General features: G+C 53.1%; 5 protein-coding genes across 5 annotated transcripts; 4 read left to right on the forward strand and 1 right to left on the reverse strand.

The window, feature by feature from the left end:
* Window positions 1-1,008: 1,008 nt before the first annotated feature.
* On the forward strand, window positions 1,009-2,266 carry J4E85_004809 (uncharacterized protein; the record flags this gene model as incomplete). The annotated part of the gene is made up of 6 exons (XM_051469061.1): window positions 1,009-1,052; window positions 1,117-1,189; window positions 1,243-1,325; window positions 1,371-1,968; window positions 2,031-2,162; window positions 2,234-2,266. The coding sequence occupies 6 exons, from the start codon at window positions 1,009-1,011 to the stop codon at window positions 2,264-2,266; spliced, it is 963 nt and encodes a 320-aa protein (XP_051327276.1).
* Window positions 2,267-2,488: 222 nt separating this feature from the next.
* Window positions 2,489-3,130, reverse strand: J4E85_004810 (uncharacterized protein; the record flags this gene model as incomplete). The annotated part of the gene is made up of 1 exon (XM_051469062.1): window positions 2,489-3,130. The coding sequence occupies one exon, from the start codon at window positions 3,128-3,130 to the stop codon at window positions 2,489-2,491; it is 642 nt and encodes a 213-aa protein (XP_051327277.1).
* A 531-nt stretch (window positions 3,131-3,661) lies between these two features.
* On the forward strand, window positions 3,662-4,642 carry J4E85_004811 (uncharacterized protein; the record flags this gene model as incomplete). Its single annotated transcript, XM_051469063.1, has 2 exons — window positions 3,662-4,351; window positions 4,409-4,642. The coding sequence occupies 2 exons, from the start codon at window positions 3,662-3,664 to the stop codon at window positions 4,640-4,642; spliced, it is 924 nt and encodes a 307-aa protein (XP_051327278.1).
* Window positions 4,643-6,724: 2,082 nt separating this feature from the next.
* Window positions 6,725-7,576, forward strand: J4E85_004812 (uncharacterized protein; the record flags this gene model as incomplete). Its single annotated transcript, XM_051469064.1, has 5 exons — window positions 6,725-6,809; window positions 6,865-6,907; window positions 6,973-7,037; window positions 7,122-7,200; window positions 7,435-7,576. The coding sequence occupies 5 exons, from the start codon at window positions 6,725-6,727 to the stop codon at window positions 7,574-7,576; spliced, it is 414 nt and encodes a 137-aa protein (XP_051327279.1).
* Window positions 7,577-13,211: 5,635 nt separating this feature from the next.
* Window positions 13,212-14,090, forward strand: J4E85_004813 (uncharacterized protein; the record flags this gene model as incomplete). The annotated part of the gene is made up of 1 exon (XM_051469065.1): window positions 13,212-14,090. The coding sequence occupies one exon, from the start codon at window positions 13,212-13,214 to the stop codon at window positions 14,088-14,090; it is 879 nt and encodes a 292-aa protein (XP_051327280.1).
* Between the last annotated feature and the right edge of the window lie 1,742 nt (window positions 14,091-15,832).

Below are 15,832 nucleotides of genomic sequence, written 5' to 3' on the forward strand. Positions count from 1 at the left end.
CACGGCTGCGATAAGACGTAAATTGTTGTGTCGGTCAGATGCAATGCCACGTCGGTAGTGCCTACGCCCACGTTGCCCTAGATGACGGCTGGATGCATTGCAATAGAGTGTGTCTGTCGGAAACGCTCTATCAGCCCTGTAGGACGAGCGTCGATCGCCGAGATGGCCTTCCGAGAGGCGGTTTAGTGCTAGGTTGAGGACAGAAGAGGTTTGGCTTGCCTGAAGGCAGTGCTGCCGTGACACACAACATTGCATCTTGGGCCACAGAGAGCGAAGTGGGCTGTAGCCAAAGAGGAAGAAATGAGCGACAGAACAGACACGGCATGTCATGTGGTGTGACGTCTGTCAGCTGCTGGACCGTATGTCAGATGTGACGTCGCATATAGATTGGGTTTCCATAGCCCTATCGATGGATATTCAGGGGAGTGGAGTTTGACAAGATGCACTTGATGGAAAGCTTGTTCACGAGAGATGAGGGGACGCAACTGTTATGTGGACTCGATGTGAGGCACGTGGATGGAGACAAAGCAGGCACACATGCGGTCACGATAGCGCGTGGCGGTTCTATGCGACTTTTGTGATACTAGAATCAAAGGATAGGATACCACTGATGTGGTTGGAGATCACCTGGGCAGGTCTGACAAATTGGCATGTGATGGCTGTGAATGCGATGCAAATATCGAGTTGCTCCGCACGTGCCTCGTTGGTGCGATTTCGGCGTGCCTGCAAAGGATTGAATTTTTGAAGAGGTTGCAAATCCTAGAACCGCTCTAGAATGGATGAGCGAAGGCGATGAGATGCCTGTTGAAGCGCTGTGGAGTGTGCATGTGGAGCGTTGGAGATGATCGAAACGGGCCTAGCTAGCGTTGCAGGGATAAGGCGCGACCCTGACAGCGGGCAGCGGAACACATGAAAGTCGGCAGAGGAGAGCGCACCTCGACCACTACCACGACGCCCCGCCACGAGACACAGACAAGCCCGTGACAGCTACCACACGAACCACCCACCATGGATAACCTCGGCAAGATCTCGGCGTTTGGAAAGAACATCTCGTATGCCTGGTCCCGCAGCGACTGCTAGGTGGAAGCCCGCGATATGCTGACATTGCTTTTGCAGCGCCTCCTTCACACCGTGGGCTGCCAGGACGCAGCAGTATGTCAAGGAGCAGGTCGGCAATGTCGAGGACAAGGTACGGCCGGCCCTGTGAGCGTCGCCGGCGCAGTGCTGACACGGACATGGCAGACCCAACTCCCCCCGGACTACATCGAGCTGGAGAAGCGCGTGGATGCGCTGAAGAAGGTGCACACGACGATGCTGCAGGTCACGTACGACACCCGATCCCCGTCGCTGTGCCTGGTCTGACTGTCTAGCTCGCAATACGCCAACGAAGCCTACGACTACCCAGCCAACATCCGCGAGTCCTTCAACGACCTGGGCCGCACCGTCTCGGAGAAGGTCAACCTGCTCTCCAGCGCCACGTCGCCCGCCGAGGCCCAGGCAGCCCTCACTGCCCCTCCCTCTGCGAAGCCCCAGCCCAAGACGTTCAGCCATGCCGTTGCCCGCGCCGCCCTCAACGCCTCGCACATGCTCACGTCGGAGCAAACAAGCTCGAGCGAGGACCCCCTGGCCACGGCGCTCGAGAAGTACGCCATCGCCAGCGAGAAGGTCGGCGAGGCGCGATTGGCGCAGGACGCCCAGATCCAGAGCCGCTTCCTGGCCGGCTGGAGCACCACGCTCAACACCAACATCCAGTTCGCCACACGTGCGCGCAAGGCCGTCGAGAACTCCAGGTTGAGCCTCGATGCCACCAAGGCCAATGCCAAGGGCCCTGCCTTCTCCCTGCCGGGCCAGGCTCCCAAGAAAGACGTCATGGACGACGACATCAGCGAAGACGCCAGAGCCAAGATCGAGCAGGCCGAGGACGAGTTCGTCGGTCAGACTGAGGAGGCTGTCGGCGTCATGAAGAATGTACGACTATACCCCTCACCCTACACCACCATGTGCTGGCACCCCCGCTAACCTCCGACTAGGTCCTCGACACCCCCGAGCCTCTCCGCAACCTCGCCGAACTCATCGCCGCCCAACTCGAATACCACAAGAAGGCCTACGACATCTTGTCCGAGCTGGCTCCCGTCGTCGAGCAGCTGCAGGTGGAACAGGAGGTGCGTAGACATCAGTCTTCCGACTACTAGACTTCTTTGCAGAGGACCCAACTGATGCATTGCATTCATAGGCCAGCTACCGCAGGGCCCGTGAGGAGTTGTAGGACGACTCTGACGCACAAGCCCGAGCGACAGAAGAGGTCCAAGGCAGTGATTAGCTTGGTGCCGCTTCATTGCTTGGACGTGGACTGCCATGAGCTTCGTTGCATTGTGTATCGTCGCGTGATGCATGTCTTGCTTCATATCCGGGTGGTCTAGTCTGTTAACTCATTCAATACCTTCTCTATTCTATACCTGGCGTGCGACGTGATGACCAAACCGACATGTTATTGCATCACACCACTCTCATCCCTAAACTCTGCCGCCTGCCCTCTGGCAAACTCCGCCATCCTCTCCCTTTCCCCCTCCTTCCCCTCCTCATCCTCTTCAGCCGGAATGTACTGCCTCATCACGTCTCTCACATAGCCCTCTGGTACCCCCAACTTGACTGCATCAGCGATCCCTTGATTCATCCTGTAAACATACTCGTCCCGCGGCTTATCCGGCGTAACACGATTCCGATCAATATAAACGAGCATTGACTCTTTTTTCTCCGGATGCTTGCTAGTATCAACCTTGTGCTCTGTGTCTGAAGGCCAGAAATCGCACGTGAGCATCTCTTTTGTGTATGCGACCGGTACGCCCTCGTTTTTATCCAGTCTCTTTTCGTCTTCTGGTAAGAGCGAATAGACGAGGCCGAATACTACATCAGAGTACGAATTGGAGGACGAGTTTTGCTTGGAGGATTCGACGACGTTCGCGTAGCCGCGGTCGTTGATGATCCAATGGTAGTTGGGCAGGCGGGCGACGCCTAGGTATTTGGATGTTGGGCAGCGGGTGCTCATTTGGTGGAGCCAGAGGTTGGAACCGTAGCCGAAGTAGATTGTGGGTGAGGTTTGTGATGTGATGGGGAGCTGGGTGTTCGCCATGTTGAGCTATATTGATGGCCTTTAGGGTCGTTGATGGTAGTGGGATCGTTCTTGATGGCTATAGATTTGGATGATGTGTGGGATATACTGTGCGGCAGACTTGAGCTATCCAAAACTGCCCTTGTATCGAGTGTTGGAAAAATGATAGCTTACTTCGCGTTGGGTTCAATTGGCCTTCAAGGCTGAGGTGTGCGTCTACGGTTGGTTCAGAACGGTGGTGAACTAGGCCCGCTTAGGCACAGTTCCGAGGCTCAACGGATGGAACCATGGATGGATGACATGACCCAAATTTTGGAAAGAACCGATACAAAGCTCGCAGAATCCTCTGCGCGACCATTTTCTTAAACGTACAGCTGACTCTTACAGTCATTACACAGTTCACAGTTCACAGTTTCGCGACTTCACCAGTTGACGGGGTATTGCACCTCGTCGCTAATTCACTACAGACTTTCGCAGCCTGTACTGCCTATCTACTGCACAACGCTACCCATATACACTGTACCAGATCGAACGTGTGCCGGCTACTCGAAAATGCCGTACTCGCATCACAGCCACTCTGGCCAGTTCTGCGGACATGCGCAAAACACACTCGAGGAAGTTACCCAGGCAGCGATAGCCAAAGGTTTCCATACCTTTGCGCTGACGGAGCATATACCTAGACCTCTCGAAGACTTCTACCCCGAAGAATCCGAATCGCACACCGCAGAGAGCCTCGCGAAACTGTTCGACGCCTTTATCGTCGAAGCCCACAGACTTAGAGACGCGTACTCAGACCAGATGCAGATCCTCATCGGTTTCGAGACGGAATGGATTCGTCCATCGACACTGCAACTCATCCGAAGCATCTTCGACAAGTATACTTTCGACTTCTTCATGGGCTCTGTCCACCATACGCACACCATACCCATCGACTACGACCGTGCCATGTACGAACAAGCTCGGGAAAAGGCAGGCGGGACGGACGAGCGGCTCTTTGAAGATTACTTCGACTCTCAGTACGAAATGCTTCAAGAGCTGCGGCCACCAGTGGTCGGGCACTTCGATCTCATTCGCCTACTTAGCGATCATCGCGATGTTGATTTCAAGGGCATGACTGGTGTTTGGGAAAAGATCAAACGCAATCTGGAATACGTAGCCTCTTATGGCGCTCTACTGGAGCTGAACTCATCAGGGTTGCGGAAAGGTTTGGCCGAGCCGTATCCGTGCTTGCCCATATGTCAGGTCAGTCACACCGCCATGTGCCCGGTCTCGGCGTCAACTTACTAACCTATGTCATAGATGTTCTTAAGCATGGGAGGTGGTTTCGTCATGTCTGATGACAGTCATGGGATTGACCAGATAGGTACAAACTATGCGCGACTATTGGCTTTCGTACAGAAGGCAGGGATAGACCGGATACATTTTGCTGACCGGGCCGGTGAGCGCAAAGACAGCCGCTTCCCCAACGCGGGCTTCTCTAGCATTGCTGTAACCGACCTGGCGCAATTACCCTTCTGGGCCAAGATAGGGTGATATACTCGTCGCGATGGATAGCCCTTCGGTAGTTAGAAGCGCCACTGAAACTCTCAGCAAGGAGAGTTTCGGGCCCGAATGCCGGGGCCACACTATCAAGCACCTTCTGTCAACGGTTGGTAGGGTGCCTACATGCAGTGCCCATGGCCTTCGGATATTTAATAGAAGCGAACGCATCCGACGGTTCGGTGACATGCAACTTGCGAGTCGACATCACTAGTCGACTGTGGCTCATGCTGTCTATCACGATACTGCACTCCAGATGCGTGGGGGCTCCTCTTCTCCACGACTCAGCTGCCGCTGCAAGCGCACTCTATCTAGCCAATGCAAAGCGTACGATGCTCCCAGACCACGCTGTTGGGCTCCCGACTCAGCGCACAGGGCTCGCGATCTGAGAAGGGATGGCTGGAGCACGGTTGAAAGACCACGTGTAATGGCCATCGGATTTACTCTTTAGCCCCGCACCCCTTGTGCTTGTGCTTTGTCCCTCTAGTTCAAATGAATTATTCGTTTGCCGCGAGAAGCACGATAGCCAGCAGTTCCGCATATGGTTATCTCGACGAACCGCTCGAAATACGGTTGTTCTTCGGGTGGGTCTAGCTCCGTACGGCAGCCGGGTGTGTATCCGACGCGTGTGTGATTGGCAAACTATAACAGACTCGAAAGCAGAAACACAGCTAGGTTCTTGGGCCGGCGTGAGACGCAGGGGAAGTGAAGACTACGAGGTACGATAGTCTCCTGGTCGTATATTAGGGATGCGGATATAGCGGTAGCATGAAGGAGACGATTAGGTGTGGAAGAGCAGAATGCCGATTAGTGATTGGAAATTTGAAACCGCGGGGTACATCTACCATGAAGGACCGAACATTGCTTTTCGAGAACGGTGTTGCGTATGCACGTCACCCCTGTCCATATCCATATTCAAATCTGTATGACCGCCACCTGCCTCCACGGAGCTGGAAGAGTATCCTACAAGGAGATCCTTTTGCGCCCTACACAAGCAGCGTAAAAGCTAGGTCATGCAGGTCCTTATGCATTGCGGTACCAAAGTTTACGCATCGCCCTTTGTCATGGAGGAATGCGGCGGCCGTGTGTTATTCGACAAGACCGAACATTGCTGCGTCAGAGGCGCTTTTCCTTTTTGCTTCCATCGTGCGACTCCAAATGAGGTAGGGGCCACGGCCGGCTCATTTGCGCCTTCCGCTTCCTTGGATGAGGTTAAGGTTCTGGCGCCAGCGCCATGCGCACATTGGTGCTAGATGGCTCATGATCGTGGTGACCGTCACCGCACTTCAAGCTTGACCGCACTCTCTTGCGCGCCACCGCCCTGCTTCCTTTCAATTAAAGCGGCTACAAATCAACCCTTGTGTCATCCTATTACCGTCGATAAGAGAGCTAAGCCACTATCGGACATGATTATACCCGTGTTATCACAAAACAAAGATCCGCATCGAAGTTGGCAGGCCGCTCGGTAGTCGCGGGAAACTGTAGTACGGGTACAACCTTCCACCATGTCAATTGTGGATCCCCCATCGCGTGTCAGCTGGGATGCTGCAGATGAAGAATGGTTTGGAAGGGCTAGACCAACCTTACTTCTGACATTTCAAAACGGCCTGAGCTTCGGGCAGGATTCCCCGGGAGACACGTTCTGACGGCTGTGGGTCGTACCATACGTAGCCCGCAATTACCTTGGAGCCAAAGAGGTGGAACGTGTGCGTATGCGAAGAGGCTAAAAAGTATGCTTGACGCATCTGAACAGACCAATCTGTTGCACAGCTTCGCGGCAAAACCCTGGTATGCTTTTGGTCAAAGTAAAAGCCATGAAAGTCTGAGCTCCAGTCAGAGCATCTACGGAGTTTCCTACTCCTGGTCCTACACATCGGCACCACTATTAAACTCTAGGGTCCACCCACTTTCTAACGTACTTCCCCATCTTTGCAGATTTCGGATTTTCAAAACGACACGCTATCTTTAATCAGTACCAAAGGAAGTGGATACTCTATATACACTACCTGCCACCTGCTTCAAGCTTCACCTTTCCCAAACCCGCCCTAGACGCTATCCATGCTCGTTCCCTTCAATATGGGCGTTGAAAAGCTCGTGATCAGACCTGGCAATGGCATAGACTTCCCGAAGAAGCATGACGAGGTATCTATGGAATACACTGGTGAGATTAGTTACTTGATTCCTCACCGGAGATCAACATCTAACAACGACAACAGGATGGCTATTTGACGATGATGCCCCGGACCACAAGGGCGGACAGTAAGCGAACCGGCAGCGTTCATGCCTTGGACATCGAATAGAGCGCTGTATTGATCGTTCTTCAGATTCGATACTTCCGTAGGTCGCGGTGACCTGATCACCCCCATCGGTGCCGGCCGGGTCATCAAAGGTATGCCCAACCCAACCCGCTCTGTGCTTGGTGCATATGCATTCTACGATTCTGAACGCGCATTTGGCTAAAGCTCATGCACAGGCTGGGATGAGGGCATTTTAGGCTCCGCAGAGGCTTCTCCAATGACGCTGGGAGAGAAGGCGACTTTAATCATAACATCGTACGTAATCCCCACGACGTATCCTTCCGCGTGAGTGTACTATACTAATGATACGTGCGATGCAGTGATTATGCATATGGCACTCGGTAAGTTCGACTTTACAATTTGCACATTCCATGGTCGGGACGGGAACAAGTAAGACGGGACGTTACCGAACCTTGGAAGTACACACGCCACCGTGAACACGAACGCCCGACGGAGCCAAGACTTAGTACGGCTGACGACGTTCCGAAGATCGTTTGAGCCATGCTTCTTCGAATCTCCCGCGCTCCTGGACGTCCATGCCGCAGCAACCGCCAATCTTGTACAACACGAATGTCTGCAGCCTATTGGCATCGCCGCATCTTTGCACTTCGACGATCTGATCAGACCATGAGGTGCAAGTGCTGACCATGTGGACAACAGTGGCTTTCCTGGACACATCCCGGCCAATGCCAAATTGATCTTGTAGGTGCCCAACTTCATTTTCTTCGTCATTTGGGACACTACAGCGCGCTTGCGACGCCTCATTTATGTGTTACAAGTGTGTGTGTTGTTCCTCCACACAGCGCACAGCTCACATGCTGTTCCTTTCACCTTGTTATCGCGGGATCAGTGCACAGGCTGCAAAGCGGAATGCTAACGCGATGGCAGCGATGTCGAGCTCAAAGCCATCAATGGGAAGAAAGCAGAGGACGCCTGAAATTCGGCACACATCATCGCGCCACCCGCTGGCCACGTTGGTCGACATATACCCCGTTACTACCCGACCACCTGTCCATCCAGCCATTCGTCGCGCTAGTAGATTCGTGATCGAGGCCAGCACATACGAGAACAGGAAACGTCTCATTTGGACTCAACATTAGCGCTTGTTGCGTGGTTTACGCCCTTTCATCGACCATCCTTACTGTAGGAGTCCACGCAGGAGCTTTTGTTTTATTTGATCCTTTGGAGTTTGGCGCTTGGTAGAGGTATAAGGGAACAGCAGACTCATTTCAATCACAGCTGTTCGGGTGGAGGAGTCGAAAGACGCTCAAGTTTCGTGTCTAATGTACTATGCCCTTCCACGCGCGTTACCTTGCTGCAGCTCCCAGAATTTCGCATTTCTTTTCTGATACTGCGAGTCACACCGCTCATTGCTTCTGGTAACCTCTTCCGGTGCAGGAAGCGACTCGTGGTAATCTTGCATGTTGGTTCGATCCATATACCCGTTAATCAAAAGCGAGCTTCCTCTCTCATGGTAGAAATCTTCCGATCTCCAATCATCGTCTCCAAATGAACTTCCAGTATCCTACCGAAGTAATCGTACCGAGTGGTTGATAGTCATGTAGTGGCCCAAACCAGTGGTTCGCCTCGACGCGGGATAATGGTCGGCTGTACACCCACACGGCACGAGCTGGTATTTAAGCCGCACACCGATATGCCTTCCTTCAACCTCACTGGGTAGCAATGCCGATTCTAGAAAGGGTCATCTTTCGGTATGCCGAAAATCAGCAGCATGACTCAGATGGCAATTCTCTCGTTGGCTGGCGGCAGTGGCGGCTTACGCTTAATCCGGCAGATATGGTATGGTGTTACCGGAACCTTGACACTTCAGTGTCGGACTCGACTATCGCGGGAACCACACACCCTCAAACTCTACCGTTGCCCGCCACAAGTGGGGGAAAGCTGCCACATTATTTCTAACCGAAAGACATCCCACGGAGGGCGCCTCCTGTTTGGCCTACTGAGATAACGCATTTGCCTCAAGGGACTGAATCTCTACCCGCAACGGGCCTTGTACATGCTTAGGATCTAGAGCTTGTCTTCTAATCTCGATTCGTATTTCCTAAATTCCGTGATGACATGGGTTATCGACAAGTCACCAACCATGTTGCATCGCATACAGCCGGCGCACGCAACAACGGATCAGGAAGCAAATGTCAACTTTCCTCAAAAGCCTTGTATTTCATGGCAAAACCTCGAAGACCGTACCTAAAGCCTACCGATTACGGGCCGTGGCCGTTCGACCCACCCTTGGACGCTCCCGTGCGCACCGAATGCCGGTACGCCCCCCTACACTAGACATACCCGTAAACAAGATTTTCGGCCAGGCCAACGGTCGTGAGCAAGACGACTGCACGTGGGATGTGTCGTATGCATGTGGCGTCGGTCCCGTGCAGCTGCGTCAGGCATGAGCCTGCATCAAACGTTCGTTCACGTGCGTGGCACGGTTATGGTGCGGGCTGTGACAGGGTCAACGCACGCAACCTTGGAAGCGTGTCAGCAAGTTAAGCTTGCACGTGAGTTCATCACGTACTTACTGCTCCAGGATGCTGGAAGCCATCATACCCAGTTCTTGAAAGCAACTCTATGCGATCAACGACCATGGAATGCAAAAAAGCCTGGACACAACGCATACCTAGGATCATCATCGATCCCAGAACCGCTGCAGATAGAGCGGAGTGATGCAATGGGATGTGCAATTGCGTGCATGGAGGAAACATGCATAGGGTACCATAGAAAGAGCTCGTCTTATCCTTGCTCCGCCAGCAGCCGAAATCATTGGGTTATATCAGCGATGGCCGGTGGATGAACAGACAGAACTGGGTCGCGGCTGTTGTGATCAGTTCCAAGATCGGTTGAAGATGTGAAATCCAGGCTGCTCCAATCCAACACCATGCACAGCGCAAGGTTTGTATACGTGCGTTGTCTCCGGAAGATCTCTTTCACTACAATCGGGTTCTCGACCATGCGCTTCGGGCGTACCTATCGTTATAGTAGTGTGGTCCTTCAAACTGCCGCGAATCTGTACGCTGGTTATTGCGGCCCAACTCGCTTTCCAATTGGATATCACGGCTGGCAGCGCCGGCTGATTTGCCATTGTTACCGGTTATTCCATCCAGTAAGAAGCTGGCGCGTACCTCCAGGTGTATGCAGCTCACCGTTCGACGCACCAAGTGAGTTCTTGAGCCGCACCGCTGGGTCGCGATACGCAAAGTAATACGTGAGGATGAGAACCACATATACGTGTCTGGAGCCAAGCGCAGAAGTTGCAGAATGCTATCAAGGCCGCCTCCCATCATCAATGGCGGTAGAGACTACCGCTCTTGCTCGAGCATCACATCTCCACCCAGCAAGAGTTGAAGGGTAGGAACCTCTACTAGTGATCAAATACACCACCCCTTGAAAGTAGAGTTATGAGATTGCGCTGGCATACTGCCGCCCTTTCCACCCGTTCCGCGGAGATATAAGAACAAGATAAGGATCCAGACAACGAAGAGAAAACGACCTGCCTTCGGACGATAAGTACTTACTTCTCTTGTTTCAAAATGGGTGAGCATATGGTCTGCTTAAACATCTGCAGTCATGTCCTTTACACAACCTGGACATGCGTCAGCTTCTTATGGTGATGCAAAGTGGCCCAGACTCTTTGCGTCTGAAGAGCCTTTGTTGTGACCAAGATAATTAGCCAAAGCCTCCCTGAATGGGGATGAAACCGATATCTTACAGTGAGATCTTGCAATCATCAATCTCGACTGACGCCAGGAGATAACACCAGCCTGTCAGGCAACAACGCAACGTACGTTTAGTGCAGTCGATATCTGACAGCTGGTGAGATCTGGTTGGCGTCGCTGAACGGACCCGGAAGCATGTCAGCAGACCGGTCGATGTAGTGCCACGGAATGTTGGAGACATCGTTACTTGAACAGCTGAGCATGAGCGGATACAGCGCCCGCATTACTGCGATCCCGTGGCATTAGATCTGGGCCGAGTGACGGATCGAGGATGAGTGTCAGTGACCAGGCTCACGGGAAAGCAACTCCCGTATCGAAAGCCTTCGACTTAATGCCAGAAAGCTAGCCCTCTCCAGATCAACCACACTTGCGCGGATTTTGTGCTCCGATTTGCGTATTAGTATTGCTACTAATACACTATTGTAGTACGTCTGTCTTCCCGAGAAGATGTAGTATCAAACGTGCCGAGAAAAGCGTAGACGGCTACATCACGAAGAGTGAATCCTGCGTGCACCTCACATCATGCAGATGCGAAGATGCCCGCCGCCAGAGAAGACGTACTGCGAGGGCTCTATGCATTGTCAATCCGGCAAGCTTAGTAGTGGTGTTGCACAGCGGCTCGAGTAGGCTGCGGAACGTTACTCCTCGCATCAGGCATGGTCGGGCAAGACACGCGTCGAGACCAAAGAAGGTATTTAGCTCCACGTGTGCCAACCCGTGTAGGTGCAAGTCGTATAGCACAGGTCTGGTTCTTATTCCGACGTCGTGATATAGGTCGTGCTTCACATGGCAGTCGCTAAGACATCGCCCGCATAGTTTTCAGCATGCGAGCGGTTCACCTTGGGTTGCGCGGCATAAAATCGAGAAACGAGAGGACGATGTGACTTGCTGCGCGTCCGTGTGAACCACCATGACTGAGACTGTACTGTAGAGACTTTCGAGTGGATGCAAAGCCGAGAGACGATGCAGGTCGGATGGCTTGTTGCAGAATCCACCCAGGAAGTATGCGCCAGCCTCCAATAATAACTCTATCAGCCTTTCGAGGTCTTCAGTTTGTCTGGTAAGTAGAGACATCTCATGACCGAAGAGCGGCGTTTGACAGGTGTTTGTGTCACGTGGTGGCCAGGAGAGCCCCACTAAAGATTCGCTCGTGCCCAGATTCCGCTCAACCAAAGTGTCTGTGATCTGGAACGCTTCTCGACAAGATGCACAACTGGCGCACAACCAGGGACGACTCGCTGGCAGATTGCTCTGCACATGAATCGCGTCGCTGAGATGGTCCAGTTATGGTGCCACGACATCCGCCGCACGCTTCACTGCGCTACGCTGCACCTCCAAGCCAGCCAAGTCAGCGACTGTATTTGCTTGGGGTGACCGCAAACAAGCGCAACAAAGAACAGAGAGCTGACACTTGTGGCGGAATTGATCTCATCCTACGCTGGCCGTCATGGGAGATTTCCGGTTGGCGAGTGTGGGAAATTAAATGTGGAAAGGAGCCCTTGCTAAATGGTTCGAACTACCGGCTTTCTGCAACATTGCGACAGCGCACCGGCCTGGACCTCGCACTTGTCGATGCATGTTCCTGCTACACATGCTCGACCGGTCATCATCACAAGGATGGCGCAAATGGACGGGCCCAACGGAATCGTGACAGCTGTCTTACGACTTGTCCTCGCAGCATGTCTGACTGTGAACCAACGATCCAACAGCTCGTCGCAGGTGATCGTGCTCTGGAAGAGGTGACGAGGCCTGGACACAGCCCCTATTCGAGCCTTGTGAAGGGGATCGCTTAAGACAATGGCCAGGCTCGCCAAGCGGACTCATCTCGGGTTTCTGCACCACCAACCTGAGGCTCACAAGTTCTATGCTGCGATGAAGGAGAGGCGTCCAGCTTCATTGGTGCAGTCAAATAACAACTTCGCATCTTTGTTGTAAGCAGAGTAGCACGCGCCCAGGAAGTTGCTTCATTCCCAGTCGGAAATCTCTGCAACCAATGCTGGCCAGAAGGAAGACAATGCCGATCGGCGACATCCCTGTTGTTATTTACTCTGCTTTCGTACTTTACCCGACATGAGATGGCCAAAGTTACGACCATTGCCCTGACGATCAGGCACCGCACTCGTCCGATTGGATCGCCCCTTGCCCTTCTTGTCAAGAACCTATCTGATCGCGGCTAGCATGCTGCCCGTGCCTGTTCTCCGGACTAGCCACGACGTTTGGCTCCGTCCCAAACAAGTCCACGCCGTGGCGACGATTAGTTCCATGGCGGACGGGCTTCGAAGTGGGCCTGGGCTGCGTGGACTAGGATGCAGCCATCTTATTTACTTGCGCATCCCCCAGGTCCCAAACTCCTTCTCTACCGCTCAGGAAAGACTTCGTCACCCACGTTCATTCGCTGAATAACTTCACTCTTTTAGGTGTTCAGCCGACATTCTTTCGATCGCTTCTTTCGAGTCTTCACCTTTGCGCCAAGTACTATACCGGTCCAACTCGACGATAATGCAGCTCATTACCCTCCTTTCGGCGGCCTCGGCCATGGTTGCGACCACTTCCGCGACCAACCTCAGAAGCGCTGTTAATCTGAACAAGGAATGCGACACCGCCAAGCCCTACGCACGCGTCATCAACCGTTGCGACTACGACGTTCACCTTTGGTCTGTTTACAAGGGTGATGGCTGCCCCGAAGATGGCATGGTCACGTTGAAGACTGGCGAGATCTACAATGAGAACTACACTCCTCCCAAGGACGACGTTGGTGTGTCCATTAAGATCTCGAAGACGAAAGAATGCAAAGGCGTCGACATTACCCAGTTGGAGTACTATCTGGAAACTTCTAAGCCCAACTTCCAATACAACTTCCTCGATGTTTCATATGTTGATTGTCTTGGTGGCGACTGCCCTGCAAGGAAGGACGGATACTACCTCAAGGCCGGTAGCCAGGACGGAATAAACATCGCCTCTTCTTCCAACACCTTCTGTCCTATCCTGGCTTGCCACGATGAGGCTTCTTGCGACCAGGTTTCTTACGTCCTTCCCGACGACGTTCAGACCAAGACCTGCCACCTCGACCAAAGCGTGGACTTCTACATGTGCGGTGGAGAGGCGCCCTCTGGCGACTACGGCTCGTCTCCTAGCGAGCCTGAGTCTTCTGCAGAGCCTTCCACCAGCTCCAGCAAGCTGGCAGAGTACTCCGCTGCCAAGCCTACTTCCTCCTCTGCTTCCTACGAAGACTCCTACACTGCCGACATCGAAGTGGCTGCTGCCGCTGTCACACCTGCGCCCGAGAAGCAGGACCCCAAGCCTTACCACAAGCTTACCAAGACTGTCTACGTCACCGCGGTCGAGTATGTCAACGCAAAGAGGCACGCTCACGCTCACGACCATGCCCGTCGTCACCAGCCTTTCCACGCATAAGCCACTCGAATACTTGTTTACTGTGGCATTGGTGCCTAAGGATTACTTGGTTCTACATTCTACCAGTCAATAATTCAGGATACCAATCTCGCATTATACCCAGGGGAGATCAGGAAGAGGAGATCAGAGTTGATATCACTCGAGTAATGCCAGAGGTAGACAGCGTCGCAGGCCCAATCTATTCATTTCTTCACTACGTTCTCGACGCGCACCTGTCTGCTTGATCTCGCCATCTTTGCTCTCGCCTCTCACCTTCCAAACTTCCTAAACGACACCATGGGTGCGGTACTTGGCTATTTTGGACGTTGGCGCCTGTGCTTTTTGGTTGCACGTTCTTTCTTACGAAGTCACGACATCGGATACCATTCGGGAATCCATGCCCCTTGGCGGGCTATACTTGTTTCAGTCATTCGCTTCGTCAAGGACATTTGTTTCCTTTTCTGTTTAACACGGGCGTGGGGTTGTATGCGCAGACGTCCTGGCTTGCCGATCCTGTTCCTAGCCTGATAATAGATTAATTCGCTATCATCTTGTACTTGCTCTCTGATCGATTCAGCTTTATCGCATGTGATCTGTCTACACGCGTATCTAAATTGCGTGAAACTAATCATTACCTTGAACTTGGCACAGCATGCCCACAAGCATTGGCGCAGATTGCTCGGTGGAGTTGTTTACTTTTGGTGTCGCAGCAGCCGAGCAAGACCAGTTTCAAGCTGAGTCGTGATGTGAAGTCAAAGTCTTGAAACATTGTTGCATGCTTATTCGACTGCGCCGCCTCCTGGCGCGTTTTGACCATGCGATCACCTTACGTCCCGCTGTAGTATCACGCAGGCTAGAGCCTGTTCTGGGCGTTATGTCCATCGAGCTTTTGTATCGAAGGATCTTGTGGTCATCGGTGCCGAGCAAACGTGTTCGCAAAACCAATCCTCGTCTTAAGAACCACCGTGCAGCGCTCCCACAACGTGGCGCTTGTCTCGCACCTTGATCATTGCCGTGACTGACAGCGGCGCGACTAAAGCCGGTCATTCCACACAGCCCTAGCCTCGTTTCGAGCCATGGTTGCATTCTACGTGCTATCAGCACTCTTACCACTTCCAAGGCTTTCGGCATCTAGGCGTTCAGGTGCGCTGTCCGCGAACTGTGAGTCGATGTTTATTGCGTCACTCCTTGGCCATTGGAACAACTTTTAGTTCGCCCAACACTGTTGGTGCCTTGCAGCATGCAGCACCAAGACGACCGTTGGAGAGCCGTCAATCATCCCAGCGTTTGGATCTCATTGTGGGCTAACCACTGCCCCGCGTCAAGTGCGAACCGACTTCTGGATAGCCATGCTCGCGCCACCTTATGTCCAGCCATTCAACATGCTCACTCCTCTGTCATCGCGCACAAGCTCAGCAGAATTTGCACCAGGTTTTTGCATCGTTATGCAGTAGTCGACCTTCTAGAACAATTCCATGTTGATTACTCTGCTCCACAGCGTCACGCTTCTCCACTCCTCTGTCCACATGAACGCAAAGTCCCCGCTGTGTAGTCATGCCATGGTCCACATCGATGAGATGCAACTCGATACGACTCGCGCAGACGCCATCGGGCCACCTTGACCGTCCTAGTTCGCTATTCCTGCGGTTGGACTAATGGCAAAGTTGCTGGAGTACAAGAAAACTCCGGCTTAGTGGACCAGAGCATTCTGGATTGTCGACACGGCTTTCCACGGTCGCCATCGGTGCCTTTAAGGCACCCGC

Source organism: Alternaria conjuncta (genome assembly GCF_024043145.1).
Source record: "Alternaria conjuncta strain BMP 0040 chromosome Unknown scaffold_6, whole genome shotgun sequence".
NCBI lineage: Eukaryota > Fungi > Ascomycota > Dothideomycetes > Pleosporales > Pleosporaceae > Alternaria > Alternaria conjuncta.